At 43.4% G+C, this 16,184-nt stretch overlaps 1 protein-coding gene across 7 annotated transcripts in view; it reads left to right on the top strand.

Annotated features, from left to right (window-relative positions):
- The first annotated feature begins 694 nt into the window (after positions 1-694).
- POGLUT2 (protein O-glucosyltransferase 2) overlaps positions 695-16,184 on the top strand; it is a 91,424-nt gene continuing 75,934 nt past the window's right edge. For 4 of the 7 annotated variants that reach the window (XR_016313806.1, XM_089684520.1, XM_089684519.1 and 1 more), the window contains exons 1-2: positions 695-1,112; positions 9,232-9,437. Coding sequence is in view for 5 of the 7 variants with exons in the window: in XM_089684520.1 (XP_089540646.1) it covers positions 931-1,112; positions 9,232-9,437 (388 nt within the window). In the remaining 2 variants the exon portion in view is untranslated. The remainder of the gene's footprint in view (positions 1,113-9,231; positions 9,438-16,184) is intronic. The other 3 variants (XR_016313807.1, XM_089684522.1, XM_089684521.1) reach the window with 2 other exon arrangements.

Below are 16,184 nucleotides of genomic sequence, written 5' to 3'. Positions count from 1 at the left end.
TTCGGGTGTTTTTCATTATTATTATTAATAATAATAATTATTTCTTTTTTTTTAAGGTTAGGGGTTAATTATGATTTATTTATTACTTTTTTTATTTATATGTGTATTTGATGTAATTTCACATTTATTTATTCATATAGTATTACTTTTTTTTTTACATTTTTTCATTTGAGCAGAAAATCAAGCAAAATGCTTGTTACAATGCGCGAAAGCGCACAAAAACTCAAAAATGGCGCATTTCTATTCTTTTCTATGGGAATAAAAACTAGCCAAAAACGTGCAAATCTGCCCAATTTGAGCTACAAAAGCAGCTCCAATACTTTTTAGAGCTTCGGGCGTTCTGCTTCAGGTGACTCGGAGTGCAGATGTGAACCATCTCTATAGAGTAATATTAATTTTTCCTGCTGGCCATATTGGAGCTTCGATCTTCGTGCTACAAAACGCTCAGGTGTGAATGGGGCCTGATTGTTACATTTTCCCGGTAATCTGCTACATTTCATTCCTGAGATACATGTCTGTAACAAAGTATTCCTAACAGATGCGTTCACTTCGTATACCAAGACCAGCCGAACTAAAGGGAGCTGAGGGAATAGCCAACCAGATCGCGTTTGACAAAAGCAGTCCAGAGGGCGGGGCCAGGCGTCTGCCATTCAGGGTGGCGGACACAAAAGTGAAGTTGTGTGTGTCCTCCCACATTCCGTAGGCGGAGCGGAGTGTAGGTGTCTCTGCAATGCTGATGTAGTGCCTGCTCCCAGGCAGGGATGTCCTCTAATACATGGGACTGGCTGGCCATCGCTGTGTCCCTCCCATATCCTCTGCACACTCGCACCATCACAGTTTCCTATCGGCAGTCCATGCCTGGCGTACACTAGAGCGGTGCCCGGCCAATGCTCCGGCTGTCTCTCCCATCACTCGGCTGCCCTCCTGTGAATGTTGTCAATGATCTGGCAGCTGTTCTTAGTGATTCGCATAGCGGTGCCCGTGTCCTGCAGTGACAGCGCCCCCTCAGTGAGTGCCAGGCTGAGCAGGGTATGGGGACCGGGGCTCCGGGGACCAGTGCGACTTCCTGCCCGCTACTTCTACATCCAGGCTGTGGACACACACGGGGACAAGTAAGTGGTCACTAGGGGGGAGGGGAGGCTGGGAGCAGGGACTGCTGGGGAAGAAAGGACCACTTAGGTCACGCATGCCCAGACCATTACTCATGCTTTAAGACCGACAGCAGCCAGAACTTTCTTTTTTTTTGTTTATGATAGAGCAGAGAAGGGTTTACACTGCCAATGTGTGAGGAAAGAAAAAGTGCTGTTTATAGTGGGGCTGCCCCCAGTCTGCAAGGGTTAACATCGCATTAATCCCTAAAACAAAAATCCACACGTGGTGGCGGTTTCCCCTCACACTCCAGTGAAGTCGCAGGATTTCAGAGTCAGATGGTATTCTGACCAGGGGTGGACTGACAACTCATGGGGCCCCCGGGCAATAGGGGATCATGGGGCCCCTGTGTCCTTGCCCAAACTCAAAAAAACCTATGAAAAAGGTACCAGGGGTATCTCATGGGGCCCCCTACTGACCCCGGGCCCTAGGGCAGTGCCCGAGCTTCCAAATGGTCAATCCGCCCCTGATTCTGACTTGAGGTGCGAGACATCGGCGGCTTGCCAGACACAGGTGTCTATACAAGTGGCGCCTAAAGTAGTGGATGCACTGCTCTGGAAATCGGTGCGGCTCCAACCAAGTCAGAATCGCACCGATATGACCGTTGTAATTGTGGACCATAGGGTGCGACTTGCCATTCGATTTGCAAGTTGCATGGCTTGGTAAATTGCATGTCAAGTCGCACCCGGTGTGACTGGGGTCTTAAAGCGGAGCCCCACCCAAAAGTGAAGTTCCCCTTTAACTGCTTGCCCTGCAGAGGATTTACCCCCCCCCCCTTCCTGACCAGGCCATTTTTTGCGATACAGCGCTGCATTATTTGAACTGACAATTGCACGGTCATGCAATGCTGTACATAATTTACATTTATGTCCGTTTTTTTCCCAAATATGGAGCTTTCTTTCGGTGGTATTTGATCACCTCTGCGCTATAATTTATTTTTTGCGCTATAAACAAAAAAAGACAATTGATTTTGAATAAAAAAAAGACAGCAATATTTTTGACTTTATGATACAATACATGTCCAGTAAAAAAATTGTAAAAATCAACTTTCGTCATAAATTTAGGCCAAAATGTATTCTGCTTCATGTTTTTGCTAAAACAAAAATCCCAATATGTGTAAATGAATTGGTTTACATGAAAGTTATAGCATCTACAAATGGCGGTATATATACTGGAATTTTAAATTTTTTTATACTAGTAATGGCGGCGACTTATTGCGGGACTGCGGCAGGCATTCTGACACTGGGGGGGGGGCTGACTTGGTTCACTGACATCCCCAGTGATACCAATACAGTGATCAGTGTTAATAAAAAGCACTGACATTTAACATGTGGGGCGATCAAAGGATTAACTGTGTGCTGTGTGTGTTTTACATAATGTGCAGTGTGTGTTTTACTAGGGAAACATGCTGCTGTGTATTAGAGAAATACACAGCAGCATGTCCTTGCTGGCAGGAGAAAGACCTGTGTTGTTTATACACAGGTCTGTTCCCTGTCAGGTTTACTCGGCGGGTGCTGGCGGGAAATCTCTGGCTGGGACCCGGTGACTGACATCCCTAGTTGCCAATGGCCCTACCTGGAAATTCAAATCACGCATATATATATGATTGATTTTGTGCAGCCCTGCCGCCCTGTAGTAGTACTTCTACTATAGGGAGCCGGGCAAGCTGGTAATGCCTGGTCCCCCATTCCCCAATAAGGATTGGCATCTTTGGGGAGCGTGAGGTGAGCGGGTACACAAAATTGACAGGTACCCACTCCCACTTCCACGGAGATCGCCTTGGTCAGTGATGGCGAACCTTTTTGAGCCCGAGTGCCCAAACTGCAACACAAAACCAACTTTTTTATTTCAAAGTGCCAACACTGGAATTAATCACTTGCCTACCGGGCACCTCTACCCCCTTCCTGCCCAGGACAACTTTCAGCTTTCAGTGCTGTTGCACTTAACAATGACAATTGTGCAATCATGCAACACTGTAACCATATGCAATTTTTATCATTTTTTCACACAAATAGAGCCTTTTTTGCTGGTATTTAATCACCACTGGGTGTTTTATTTTTTGCACTATAAATGAAAAAAGAGCAAAAAATTAAAAACATAAAAGGTTTCCTTTGCTTCTATTCTAAAATTTGCAAACAGGTAATATTTCTTCTTTGATGTGCTTTGGTGAGGCTGCACTAATAGGCAGCACTGATGAGCATTGATGAGGCGGCACAGATAGGTAGCACTGATGAGGCGGCACTGGTGAGCATTGATGAGGAGGCACTGATGATGCACTGATATGCAGGAAATGATGGGCACTGATAAGCGGCACTGACTGATAGCACCAACTGGAGGCACTGACAGACGGCACTGACCGGCGGCACTGCTGGGCATCATTGATGGGTGGCACTGATGGGCAGCACTAATGAGGTGTCACAGATAGGTGGCACTGATATGCGGCACTTATTGGTGGCACTGATAGGCGACACTGATAATGGGTACTGATAGACAGCACTGATAGGTGGCACTGACTGACATCACTGCTGGGCACTGACTGGCAGCACTGCTGGGCACTGACTGGCACAACCGCTGGGTACTGACTGGTGGCACTGACTTGCAGCACTGCTGGGCTGCACTGATGGGCACTGGTGGGTGGCACTAGTGGGCACAGGTGGGTTGGCACAGGTGGGTGGCACTACTGGGCACAGGTGGGCGCACTGCTGGGCACAGGTGGGTGCATTGCTGGGCACAGGTGGGCGGAACTTGTGTGTGGCACTGCTGGGCACCGATCATCAGGGCACTGATGATCAGTGACCCTGATGATCGGTGCTGTTCCCTGCTCTGACAACTGCCGGTTTTCGGCAGTACTTTCCTCACGATCTGACAGCGTGAGGAAAGTGCAGCCGAGAACCGGCATTTGCATTTCCCGGTGATCAGCGTGTCATTGGACACGGCTGATCACGTGGTAAAAGGCCGCTGTGATTGGCCACTGTGATTGGCCTTTTACCCAGCCAGAAGACTACGGGAAGGGAGGGGGTGAGGACAACTTCTGCTTCTGACCACCTAGGCCAGTGATGGAGCCCTCAGGACACAGCTGATCACGGACACAGCTGATCCTATGGACACAGCTGATCACGGAGATCGCCCGGTGCGCGCCCCCGGGGGTGCGCAGGAGAGAGCGTTCTTCTTCTTCCTGGTGTGCCCACTGAGATGGCTCTGCGTGCCATAGGTTCGCCATCACTGGCCTAGGTGGTCAGAAGCAGAAGTTGTCCTCACCCTCTCCCTCCCCGTAGTCTTCTGGGACACATGACAGGTGCCAGAAGACTACGGAACCATTCACAAAGTGCAGCGCTACTCGCGCATGTGCAGTGAGCACCTGGCTGTGAAACCGCGAGCTGTCACAGCCGGATGCCCACAATGAGAACACCGGATGGCCACTGAAACAGGCTGTAGGGAGCTACAGTTTTTGTAGCTGCTGACTTATTTTCTTTCATTGTAACTGGAACTCCGCTTTAATTTCTTTATTTTTCTCACCGTATGATCTGGCTAGTCACTGGTCACACTGCTGTGATTTAAAATTGCACGATTTGTGTGCAATTTCAGCGTGATTTTAGGTTGGATTTCTGAAGACTTTTATTACTACTTGTGAAGATTTTCAACGATTTGCAGTGCAATTTCCATTATATTCTATGTATGTGAAATCGCAACAAAACTGCAGAAAAAGTAATGTAAGAACTACTTTTATAAATCACACTGCAGCAAATCACACATTAAGACTCTGACATTCACATTCATTAGATTTGATTTCAGGTGCGATTTAAATTTGCAAATCTCACCGGTGTGACCAGGCAAGACATGAAGTGTATTAGTCAGTGTCTTAACATCTGCGATTTGCTGCAGCCCGATTTCTAAAGTACTTCCATTATATTCTAAGTATGTGGAATCGCAATAAACTGCAGAAAAAGTAATGCAAGAACTACTTTAGAAATGTAGTGTGATTTTGTTCTTGCTATATTTTTTCTGCAGTTTATTGCGGTTTCACATACATAGAATATAATGGAAATCACATTGCAAATCACAAGAAATCGTTGAAAATCTTTACAAGTCACAATAAAGTCTTCAGAAATCACACCTGCACACAAATCGCGCACATTTAAATCGCAGTGGTGTGACCTATGACTAAGCCCTGGCTCACACTGAATGCAACTTTGATATCGCGATACTTCACTTGAAGTAGCTCGATTTCAAAGCTGCAGATCAGTGTGATTTGTACCCCCCATTTACACTGTGGCTTGCAACTTCATTCACCAGTGCTTGCTGTTCCTGTGCGTTTGGGTTCCAGAAAAAAAAGAAACATGCTGCATTGTTCCTGCACAGAACTGTACTGGAATGCGGTAAAACGCATCAAAAATGCATTAAACTCCAGTACAGTGAAAAAAAAAAACAAAACAGAAGAAAACAATTATAAGAAACACATCTGGAAATGCATCAAAAACACACCGGAACATATAAAAACACGCATGTAGAAACACATCAAAAACGCACCGGAACACATCAAAAACATGCATGCAGAAACGTATCCGGAACAGGTCTGGAGTGCATTTTTGTGGTGTGAACTAAGTGTTTGTAAAACTTTTTTTTTTTTTAAATTTAACACCTTGCCAACCCTCTCACAGTAAATGTGCTGCGGGCAGCAGGTGCAGGCATGGTAACTTACATCTACATTGGCAGCTTTCTTCTAGAGTTGGAGTGTGCTTGCATGTATACCCTGCTGGCCCATCCAGTGAAAGGATACAGCATAAGTTTGTCATCCGGTTTCAGCCAATGGTTTGGGCTGAAACCTGCTGATCGCCTGTGTCCAATCACATCACAGAGTTGTGTCTTTACAAACACACAGAACTGTGTGTACACAGAACAGTGATCCGGTTGTTTCTTCTCTCTGAAAAGCAGAGAATAACCGCCTCCCAACCGCCCTATAGCAGAAATACTGCTACAGGGTGGCACGGGTGCACAAAATCACGTATGTATATTGTAAACAAAACAGTTCTCCTCCCTGTCCGCTCGTGCACACTGCTTTAGATGGCTGTGCACGACTGCAAGCAGGTAGGTATGTGTATCTTATTACAAACGAGACATTTTATGTCTCATCTGCAATAAATAGCTTGCCTGTTCATAAGTTTTATTAAAATGTCTTCAGTTCTGCTTTAAGCTGACCATACACTATCAGCTTTCCAAACAAGCATTCATATGAAAATTCTCAGTACATTTGATAACTTGATGAATGATGTTTAAAAGTACTTCAAAATTTTGTTTGCTTTTAACCACTGAAGCTGTGAAAGTTTTACCCCCTGAACCTGAGCATTTTTTGCTATTATTATTATACAGGATTTATATAGCACCAACAGTTTGCTCAGTGCTTTACAATATAACGGGAGACAATACACCAACAATACAGTTCAATACAAGAGGAATAGGAGGGCCCTGCTCCTTGGAGCTTACAATCTAGGAGATTCGGCACTGAGTTATTTTAACTGGCAATTACGTGGTCATGCAACACTGTAGGCAAATTAAATTTATATATTTTTTTTTCAAACAAATAGAGCATTTTTTTGGTGGAATTTGATTACTACTGGGTTTTTTATTTTTTAACCTCCCTGGCAGTATTCCCGAGTGTAGCTCGGGGTAAAGTTTCAGCACCACAAGTGGTAACCCTGAGCTACACTCGGGAATACCTTGCAGCGTTGCTCCAGGATCTCTTCTGCACTTACCTTGTCCTGCGCTCCCGCGATGTCCATCCTGCAGTGTCCCCAGCAATGTCCTCTAGCTGATGCCATCTGTCTTCCGAGTTCTGTTCCCTGCGATGTCAGGATGTACGGGGACAGAACTGGCGGGAAATTTTAAGATTTTAAAAGTGACATTCACTAAATTCACTAAAATAACTTAGTAAAACATTACTGTATCAAACCATTTCACATACATTTTGTCCCTAGTGCTTTGTCCTGTGCCCTGCCTGCATTTTTACTGTTCTTTCTGCCTTGAAACTGAGCGTCCAGAAAGTGTTCCTTTAGGTCAAAAGTGGTTTTAGACCAGCTAGAGAACAGCGATAGTAAATCAGAACCACTTGCAGAATTGAGCGATAATGATTTGTGGGGAAATTCGTCATCAGACACTGAAAATGATTTTGCTCAGTGATGTGCGAACTTTGCACTCTATTTCAAATTTCAGTGTTTTGGTTTGAATATATTATTAAATTAAATTTATTATTATTATATTATTCTTTTTTATGATTATTTATTAAATTATAATTTATTATTTCATGTTTCAAATTGTAACATATACCCTTAATGTTTACTAGACTCTTGTTCGGACAGATTTCAGTGAGTTAGTCCTAAAAATTACAGGCCTACAATAAAAAAATTACATATTTCCATGCAAAAAATGTACCGCTTTGAGCACAGAAATATGGACATAATCAGACCGCTAGGGTGGTTAATATATAAATTAATAAAGATCGAACATTATGCAAAAAAACAATATTTTCTACTTTCTGATATAAATTGTATCCAGTAAAAAAAAATCAAAACATCACATAAATTTAGGCCAAAATGTATTATGCTACATGTCTTTGGTAAAAAAAAAAAAAATCCAACTAAGTGTATATTAATTGGTTTGTGGGAAAGTTATAGTGGCTACAAACTATGGTACCTATACTGAAATTTACACAGCTATGGTGTTATACTGGTGGCGGTGATTAGCGACTTATAGTGGGACTGTTATAGTGCGGCGGGCACTCTGGCACTAGCTTACGCTGGCTTGGAGGGACACTAACTGACACTGACATCAACAGTGATACTAATACAGTGATCAGTGCAAATAATGTACACTGTCACTGTACTAATAACACAGGCTGGGAAGGGGTTGACATCTAGGGCCAATCAAAAGGTTAACTGTGTGTCTAACAATGTGTAATATATGCTGCTTTTACTAATGTGGCTGGTTTGCAGGGAGAAAAAATAGCCACTTCGCTGCACAGAACTCTGTGTTGTTAGTTAACACAGGACTCTGTGCTGTGATTCGCTAAACCAATGATTTATGGCCAGGACCTGCTGATCTACTTGTGCTGTACCGAATTACAGCACAGATCGGGCGGGTGGGGCGTACCCTATACTTGGAAATGATGGATCATGTACATGTACGTGATCAAGCGCAGCTGGGCCACCGGCCTGCAGTAAAAAACACAGTGGATGGTCCTGAAGCTATTAACATTCGATTTTGGAATGAATGTTATTTCCCGGACAAAACTACACTGATATAAATTTATTTTAATTTTCCATCCTGCTCCTTTAAATTTTCCTGTCAATGCGGTCTAAAATAAATAAAATGTGCCTGCTATAGCCGGTGGGACTGAGTGTTCTGGAAAGATTTGATAGGCTGGTTGCACACAAATCGATCAATAGATCGATCAATAGATCGACTTGTGTATAACCACCCTTACAGGGATCGAAATTTGGCCAGTCCCTGCTGAACTGGCGGAATTTCGATCCATCTATGGCTGGCTTTAGCAGAAGTGATGGTCTTTCTCCAGGAAATATTAATCATTCTTTATCTGGACAACCATTTAGTTTTTCTCCCAGAACAGGGAGAGATTGAATTTACCAGTAACAATACTTCCAAGAGACTTTCAGAGCAGCATCTATATTCCCACCCGTAGTTTCCTCTAAATGGATTGTCAGTTTTTTATTGGATTATCATGGTTCCCCCTTGTGCACTTTGGAAATGGTTCCTACTTTTATGAAACTGAGAATTTGGAGGCTTTTAACCCTTTTTTGGCTGGCATTTCCTATTGAAAGTAGAGCCAATTATCTCTCAGGTAGGTGTCCTGGAAGACTCCTGGAAATACTGTTACTGTTATACTGTTAGACTGTCTAAAAATGTATGCATGACTAGGGAGAGTGGCATTTAAATGAAACTGTTGCTTTGCCCTTCACAGGCAAACCACAGGTTCCCTTGCAGGAGACATGCTTGTACTTATTTACCTACTGTTCAGTTGGTTTGGCATGCATTTCTGCTAATAACAATTGCTTTTCTTTTTATGTCTAGCTTTACTTTCTCACCAACAAAGGATGTTTTTCAAATCCACATAACTGCTCCTGGGGAGCAGTATACCAGAGTGGGAGTGCAATTACTTGACCGAAAAGATGGCTCCTTCCTGGTACGGTACAAAATGTATGCCAGCTACAAAAGCCTACAAATCGAGGTTATACTCAGCAGCAAACATGTTGCAGACTCTCCTTACTTTCTAGAAGGTATATTATTTTTCAGCATTGCTGTATTGGTAGTAAATCTAGTCAAACTAAATAAACTGCAGAAATTATCAGGCTGTAATGAGATGATCTAGGGTTGGCTCAAATTACACATAAGTGTCTGAAAGAACTGTTCTTGTTACTCACAGCATCTAGTTATTCTCTTTCATGTTTCATGCGGTATATGCAAAAAATCAAAAGAGAGAAACTAGTGGGATGCTATGAGATGCAAGTACTGTTCTTTTTGTACGTATGCATAACAATCAAATTGGCCAGAGTCGGGCTGTCGTTTATAACTGACATATTTGTTATACAGGTTTGTGGTTAACTAGATGAATTCAGTTAATCAGCTGATTTTTTCTTCAGAACCCATGTACATGTCTGTGTTAAGTGTTATGAAAATTATTTGTTGGCACTGGACATTTTCGCTGCAACACCACTGAACTGTTCCTCAGTCAATAAATCTTCTCAATAGGAGCACCTGTTTCAATGCCAGGGAAATCCCCTCACTTTGGAGGGATTTCTTCTTACTTGCTATTTATTTACCAGGTCATGAAATTAAGAATTAAGAATGAATTCTCCAGTGGATGCAGACAGCTAGAAATGCCAAACATTCTAAAACTCATTTCTGTTTAAATATACATTTTAAAATATATGGCAGAAAAATGAACAGCCTTGGGTATGTGGATAATACCAAAGTGAAGGCTGCAAGTGAGGGGCCTGTTAACACAGTAAATGTTGTTGCATATTGTAATGTACAGCGCTGAGCGAACTATTGGCGCTTTATAAATACTGTCTACAATCGCCTAAGCACCCACCTCACTGACAACAACCTTCTCGATCCACTACAGTCTGGCTTCCGTCCCCAACACTCCACCGAAACCGCCCTACTCAAAATCACTAATGACCTACTAACCGCCAAAGCTAATGGCCACTACTCAGTCCTTTTACCCCTTGACCTCTCCGCGGCCTTCGACACAGTTGACCACCCCCTCCTCCTTAATAAACTACACTCCCTTGGCATCAGAGACTCTGCTCTCTCCTGGTTCTCTTCTTACCTATCCCAACGCTCCTTCAGCGTTACCTATAATGCTACCACCTCCCCTTCTCTCCCCCTTTCTGTTGGGGTCCCCCAAGGCTCTGTCCTCGGGCCTCTTCTTGTCTCCATCTACACCTCCTCCCTTGGCAAACTGTTACACTCCTACGGCTTCAACTATCACCTCTACAACGATGACACGCAAATTTACCTCTCCACCCCTTCAGTCTCCGCCCATTTGAACCTTTCCAAAACCGAGCTCCTAATCTTCCCTCCAGCCTGAGCCCCCCCACCCTCTATCATGACCAACAACGCCACCATCAGTCCCACCCCGCAAGCCAAAGTCCTAGGTTTCACTCTAGATTCAAACCTGTCCTTCCAACCCCATGTCCACTTGTTGGCAAACTCATGCAGACTCCACCTCCGCAACATCTCCAAAAAACGTACGTTCCTAACCCCAGACACTACTAAACAACTCGTTCACTCTCTCATTATTTCACGTTTGGACTACTGCAACTCCCTTCTCACCGGCCTACCTCATCACAGACTATCCCCGCTTCAGTCTATCCTAAACTCAGCGGCCAGACTCATCCACCTTACCAACCGCCCCTCTTCTGCCACCCCCCTCTGTCATTCCCTCCACTGGCTCCCAATTGCCCAACGCATTAAATTCAAACTACTAACACTGACATACAAAGCCATTCACAATGCTGCCCCAAACTACCTCACTGACCTGATACCCAAATACCACCTAACCCATAATCTTCGCTCCTCACAAGACCTCCTACTTTCTAGCTCCCTGGTCTCCACCTCCCACTCCCGACTGCAGGACTTCTCCAGGACTTCCCCCATCCTCTGGAACTCACTACCCCAAACCATCAGACTGTCACCTACCCTCCTCACCTTTAGGCGCACCCTGAAAACCCATCTCTTCAGGGAAACCTACCCCACCCTCACCTAACAGCCGATCTCCTCCACTCCTCCTACCACTCCATCCCCCAGAGCCACTTCCTCCTGTACCACTTTCCCCTCCCTCCTAGATTGTAAGCTCGAAAGAGCAGGGCCCTCAAACTCCTCGTGTATTGATTTGTTACTGTATTGTCTCATGTACTGTCCCCCACTATAATGTACAGCGCTGAGCAAACCTTTTTGGCGCTATATAAATACTGTATAATAATAATAATACTGTATAATAATAAAAATGGCTTTCATTTTGATCTTATAAACTTGAATATTTAAAGTGGATCTTAAATGTCTCAATCAACATTGACTGTTTTGAATCCTTATGCTGCTAGCATTAGTAAATAGATAGGAAAGGCTATCATATTTACTTGTTTTAAACTGTTTTACATTTCTTTAGTTACTTTCTAGTTTCTATGCCTAGGCAAATAATGTCATACATCCCAGGAGTCTTCAGGAAAGGAGGAGAGATTTTCTCAGCTAAGCACATCCTCCTGACTGCCTGCCCAAGCTAAAGGCAGTAGGATTCCAGGAAGTAAATGCAACATGAATCATCTGCCCTTACTCAGGATGGCCACGGCTAGAAATGCTAGGGGGTGTTTTTCTAAGAGGTTTCTCAGCAAAATAAAGCATGGAGGCATGAATGGATTGGTGAGTTTGCTTTGAATATTATAAATGAAATAAATAGCGCTTTTGGTTTGTGGCACTCAGATACAGTGTAGTTCAGTTTTAAGTATTGGCCTCATTTGCTGCACACTTGTTTTCTCATGACAGTGACAGATCTTATTTTTCAGAGATCTCTGCATGTGATAACACATTTACAAAATAAAAAGACATTTGATTTTCAGGCGGTAAGCCATGGCATATCTGGGTAGAATATCTTCATGTCAACAAAGATTGCTAGAGCTGGACAATTAGGAAAGATTATCCTCTGGGAACAAAATGTTTTTAAAATTTAGTGTTGGAGAAAACTGGTGAATTAATTGCTGGGGAGATCAAGGTAGTATAAATCTAGGGGAAAAAAACAGACTGCACAGTATAGTGCCTGAGGGCAAAGTTAGAGTTCAAATACTTTGGCCAGCTAGAGGTGATCCACTAAATCCAGACTAAAGAAAATGAGTAAAAAAATCATGTTTCCGTATATAGAAACTATTACCAATAAAGCTGATTGTATTTTTTTTCCCCAACATTAAAGCCCAAGTGCAGCTAAAATAAAAAACAAAAAAATCAGCACAAGGGACATAACATACTGTAGGACATGTCTTTGTGCCTGATGCCTCCTTGTTAGGTGAAGTCTTCCTAATCCCGTTGTAATCTTCTGCTGCGGCGGGGGTTAATAGAACTGTGGGAGCTGTCACAGGCTCTTATCACTTACCAAAATAAATGTTAATTAAGCTTAGGTTTTATTTCTCTTGCACATGATTGGGTGTTCGGTGTGATCACAGGCTCACTTTATTTGATGTCATGCTCTTTGGAAAGTAAACATACACTTCCCAAGAGGGTGCAGGGGTCAGGAGTATTATGTATAACATAGTGAATGTAGTTCAGCAGTCAGGACTATGTAAGATATAGCACTGTGTACAGAGCACAGTGTTCAATAATACCGTACCCTTTTCTGGTCTGTGAAAGAGAAGTTTCCCCAAAGTTGGTGTAAGAAGGTGGAATAATAGACCCATCAACACCCCTATCTCAAAATGGCTAGCTCTTCTGTAGCTTCCCTCAGTGGACCTCCAGTGCCTAGGTGTCTTTGTGGGTGCACAGCCTGGATAATGTGGATTTTCAGTGTGGGTGAAAAGCATCTCCCTTCTCACAAGCTCCTTCACTGCTTCCTCTGCTCCAGCATCAGACCAAGAGCTGGCTTCCTCCCTAAAAAGGGACTGCTCCACCCCCTCCTCCCCTTTCCTTGAAATGACCAGCCTGTCACAGAGAACACCGTGACTTGGGCTCCTGCAGGGGTTTGGGGGCCAGCCTCCATTCCACCGACTATGGACCCAGGACTAAGGAGACCCCCTTTTGGGATTACAAGGAACCTTTTCCCCAAGAGGGCTTTATCACTTCCCTGGGTACCTGGCTGGCCATGAATTATATACTAGCTACCCTTTCCATGTAGTTAGGGCTGGAGGGACTGTTTCTGGGACCTCTTGTCATACTGTGCATAGTGAAACTACCTGCAGGGGGTGAATTCCAACATATGTGGGTTTAAGGAGCTTTATTTTCTGCTCCAGGTGTCCTGGCATCAACTATTGTTTGCTGTAATTATGTTTAGGTGATTTGTTTAATCACCTCCAGAGTCTTGACTGCTAGGTGCTGGAAAGGAATCCATTGTTTTCTTTTGTTTGATTGTTTGTTTGTTTATGTAATGTTATTTTCTCCTGGGACTTGTAATGTGGGCCATACCTGTCTAGGGTAAAGGTTTTTGTGTAATTACTTTGTGCTGTTTGTTTATAAAATCAGCCCTTGTCTTACTCCAACATTGGTTCTGTCTTCTGCTTGGGGAACATTTACTATATTCTGGTTCCAGAGTGTAGGAAGCTGTAGTTTGGCAGAGATACCCAGTTGGGGTGTCAGGCAGTCCATCACACAGCCCTAGCTCATTCATATTCAAATGTAACCTGGCTTATCCATACAGAGATCCCACCTCCACTCATTCATATTCAGATCCCACAACAACTTGAATAGGAATGAGCTATGGGAACAATGTCCCAGGGTCAGGAGTGATTACAAGAGAATGCTCAGTGGTGGTGGCGGCAGGGTGATACAGGACAAAGCCTTTGTATACGTATAAATGTACCATGTGATCCGGTTGCAGTGCGTTTACAAAAGTTTAGTGCGATGTAGCGAGATTTGAGGCCATTCAACATGAATGGGATCAAATGGCACCGCACTGAATAGCATGTAAATCGAACATCAACGCGCAGCTTGCTCCTGTGCGATTCATACTGTGAACCTAGCCTAATACTTTTTTCCACTGTTTACAAATACTTGCATTGCATTCCACACAAATTAACAAAGTGTTTGAGAGGAGAGGAGTCTGTAGGAACAGTCACAGCCCAAATATAGCACCATGTGGCCTCTGTACCTAATCAGAAAGTTCCACAATACCTGGAGCTGTCGACAATGGACCCTCTCACAATGTCCAGGCAGTACCTTCTGCACATCTCCCCTGTAACACTCTTCAGTAAGAGCTCTTCTTATAGTCTCGAGCCAGTAGCACATGCTGAGGCTTAGTGCAAACAGTAGCTTCCTGACACATATGTCTCCTCCTAGGAGAAGGAAAGCAAGAACCACAGGGAAGAGAGAGCCCTGACCAGATCTTCCCAATTATTTATCCTCTCCCAAGCCAAACCTTCTGAGCTCACCTCTCAGGGATTGGTAAGGTTAGATAAATATTCATAACTCCCACACTATTTGCTGGAACATCTTCCACCAATGGGCAGGAGTAATCAACCACCAGAACCTGTAGAATTCTGACAAATAAATCTTAGCTCAGCTGCTTATAGCTCAGTGCTACACAGCTTTATAATTTCAGTTAAATAACACCCCCTCAAATGGGTTCTATTGCAGTGGTAATATACAGCTTCCAACATGCTAGCCCTTTCTTGGCTACTGTTGAGCACTGCTGTTTTTTTGTCTCCAGAATTTTCAGGAGCATTGCTTGCACCCTTGTCTCTAGAAATGGATAGCACTAGAGCCCTGGAAAGAAAGTCCATTGGCACTGATCATAGCAGCAATTTTGTTTATCTGCTGTTAAAGGAAACTTGTATGGCTTTAGTAAAACACAAAGTAGGTATAGTGCTGATTCCAGGGTCCCACAGCATACCTTTAGCTATTTATCATGACTCCTCTGTAAGCACTACTAGAGGCACTCAGGGTAGAGGGATAATGCACATGCTCCCTGCACAGAACCAATTACTAGACTTGAGAATTGTGGTAGGAATGCGTTCCTAATCTTATGGAAATACAAGCATTGAGAATACCAGTATTTGTGTATTTTACTTTGGGGTTCCAATTGCACCCTGCAGATAGTTAAGATATAAAATGAAAGGTTTGCAATGACATCTTGTTGTGCCTTCTGTTTTAAACCACCATTACTTATTTTTCAAAGGCAGGAAAAGATGATTGTGTAAGATATGAGCAGGCACTGGTTTGCATTAGAACCTCTTGGCTTTTGGTTTTTACCTTTCTTAGTAGCATACAGTATTTTTCTATTCTACTGATGATGTGTATGGAAGTCATGGACTGCTTTAAAATCGACTCTAAACAGTGTTTGGCACCACAGGCTCATTCTTCTTCATAGCATTCCAGTTCATGCATTTGAATTGTGAGAGTTTTACCACTTGGAAAGTGCATTAACCTTCCAGATTCAAGAGCAGGGTTGAACGCATTAATGCTGTTGTGTATTTTTCTTAGTCTGCATGCAGCGGTTTGTGTGCCCTTTGCATATGATGCAGCATAACCTAAAGCGATTCTAAAGTATTTTTGTAAGTTTTGCTGAGATACTCCCCTAGGGCTAATGATTTCTAAAGAGATGCAAACACCGGAACTTTCCTTATAAGAACACTGAAAGTGCATTGGTTGATTGATATTGAGCCAGACCCTCCCATTCAGAATGAGTATGCGATAGGTCTGGTGAAAAAAAGCCATTTCTTCACAGCAACAAAAGGCAGGAATCTGCTAAAATTTGCTAAAATCCATGCAATTTACAGTGATCACCCAGTGATAGCCCAGAGGGGTTTGTTTTTTTCTAAACAAAA

This window comes from Staurois parvus, unplaced genomic scaffold (genome assembly GCF_062004578.1).
Source record: "Staurois parvus isolate SC_StPar_1 unplaced genomic scaffold, SC_StPar_1.0 ptg000349l, whole genome shotgun sequence".
Taxonomy (NCBI): domain Eukaryota; kingdom Metazoa; phylum Chordata; class Amphibia; order Anura; family Ranidae; genus Staurois; species Staurois parvus.
Note: the sequence above shows the minus strand (reverse complement) of the source record. Positions and strands in the feature narration are given on the sequence as shown.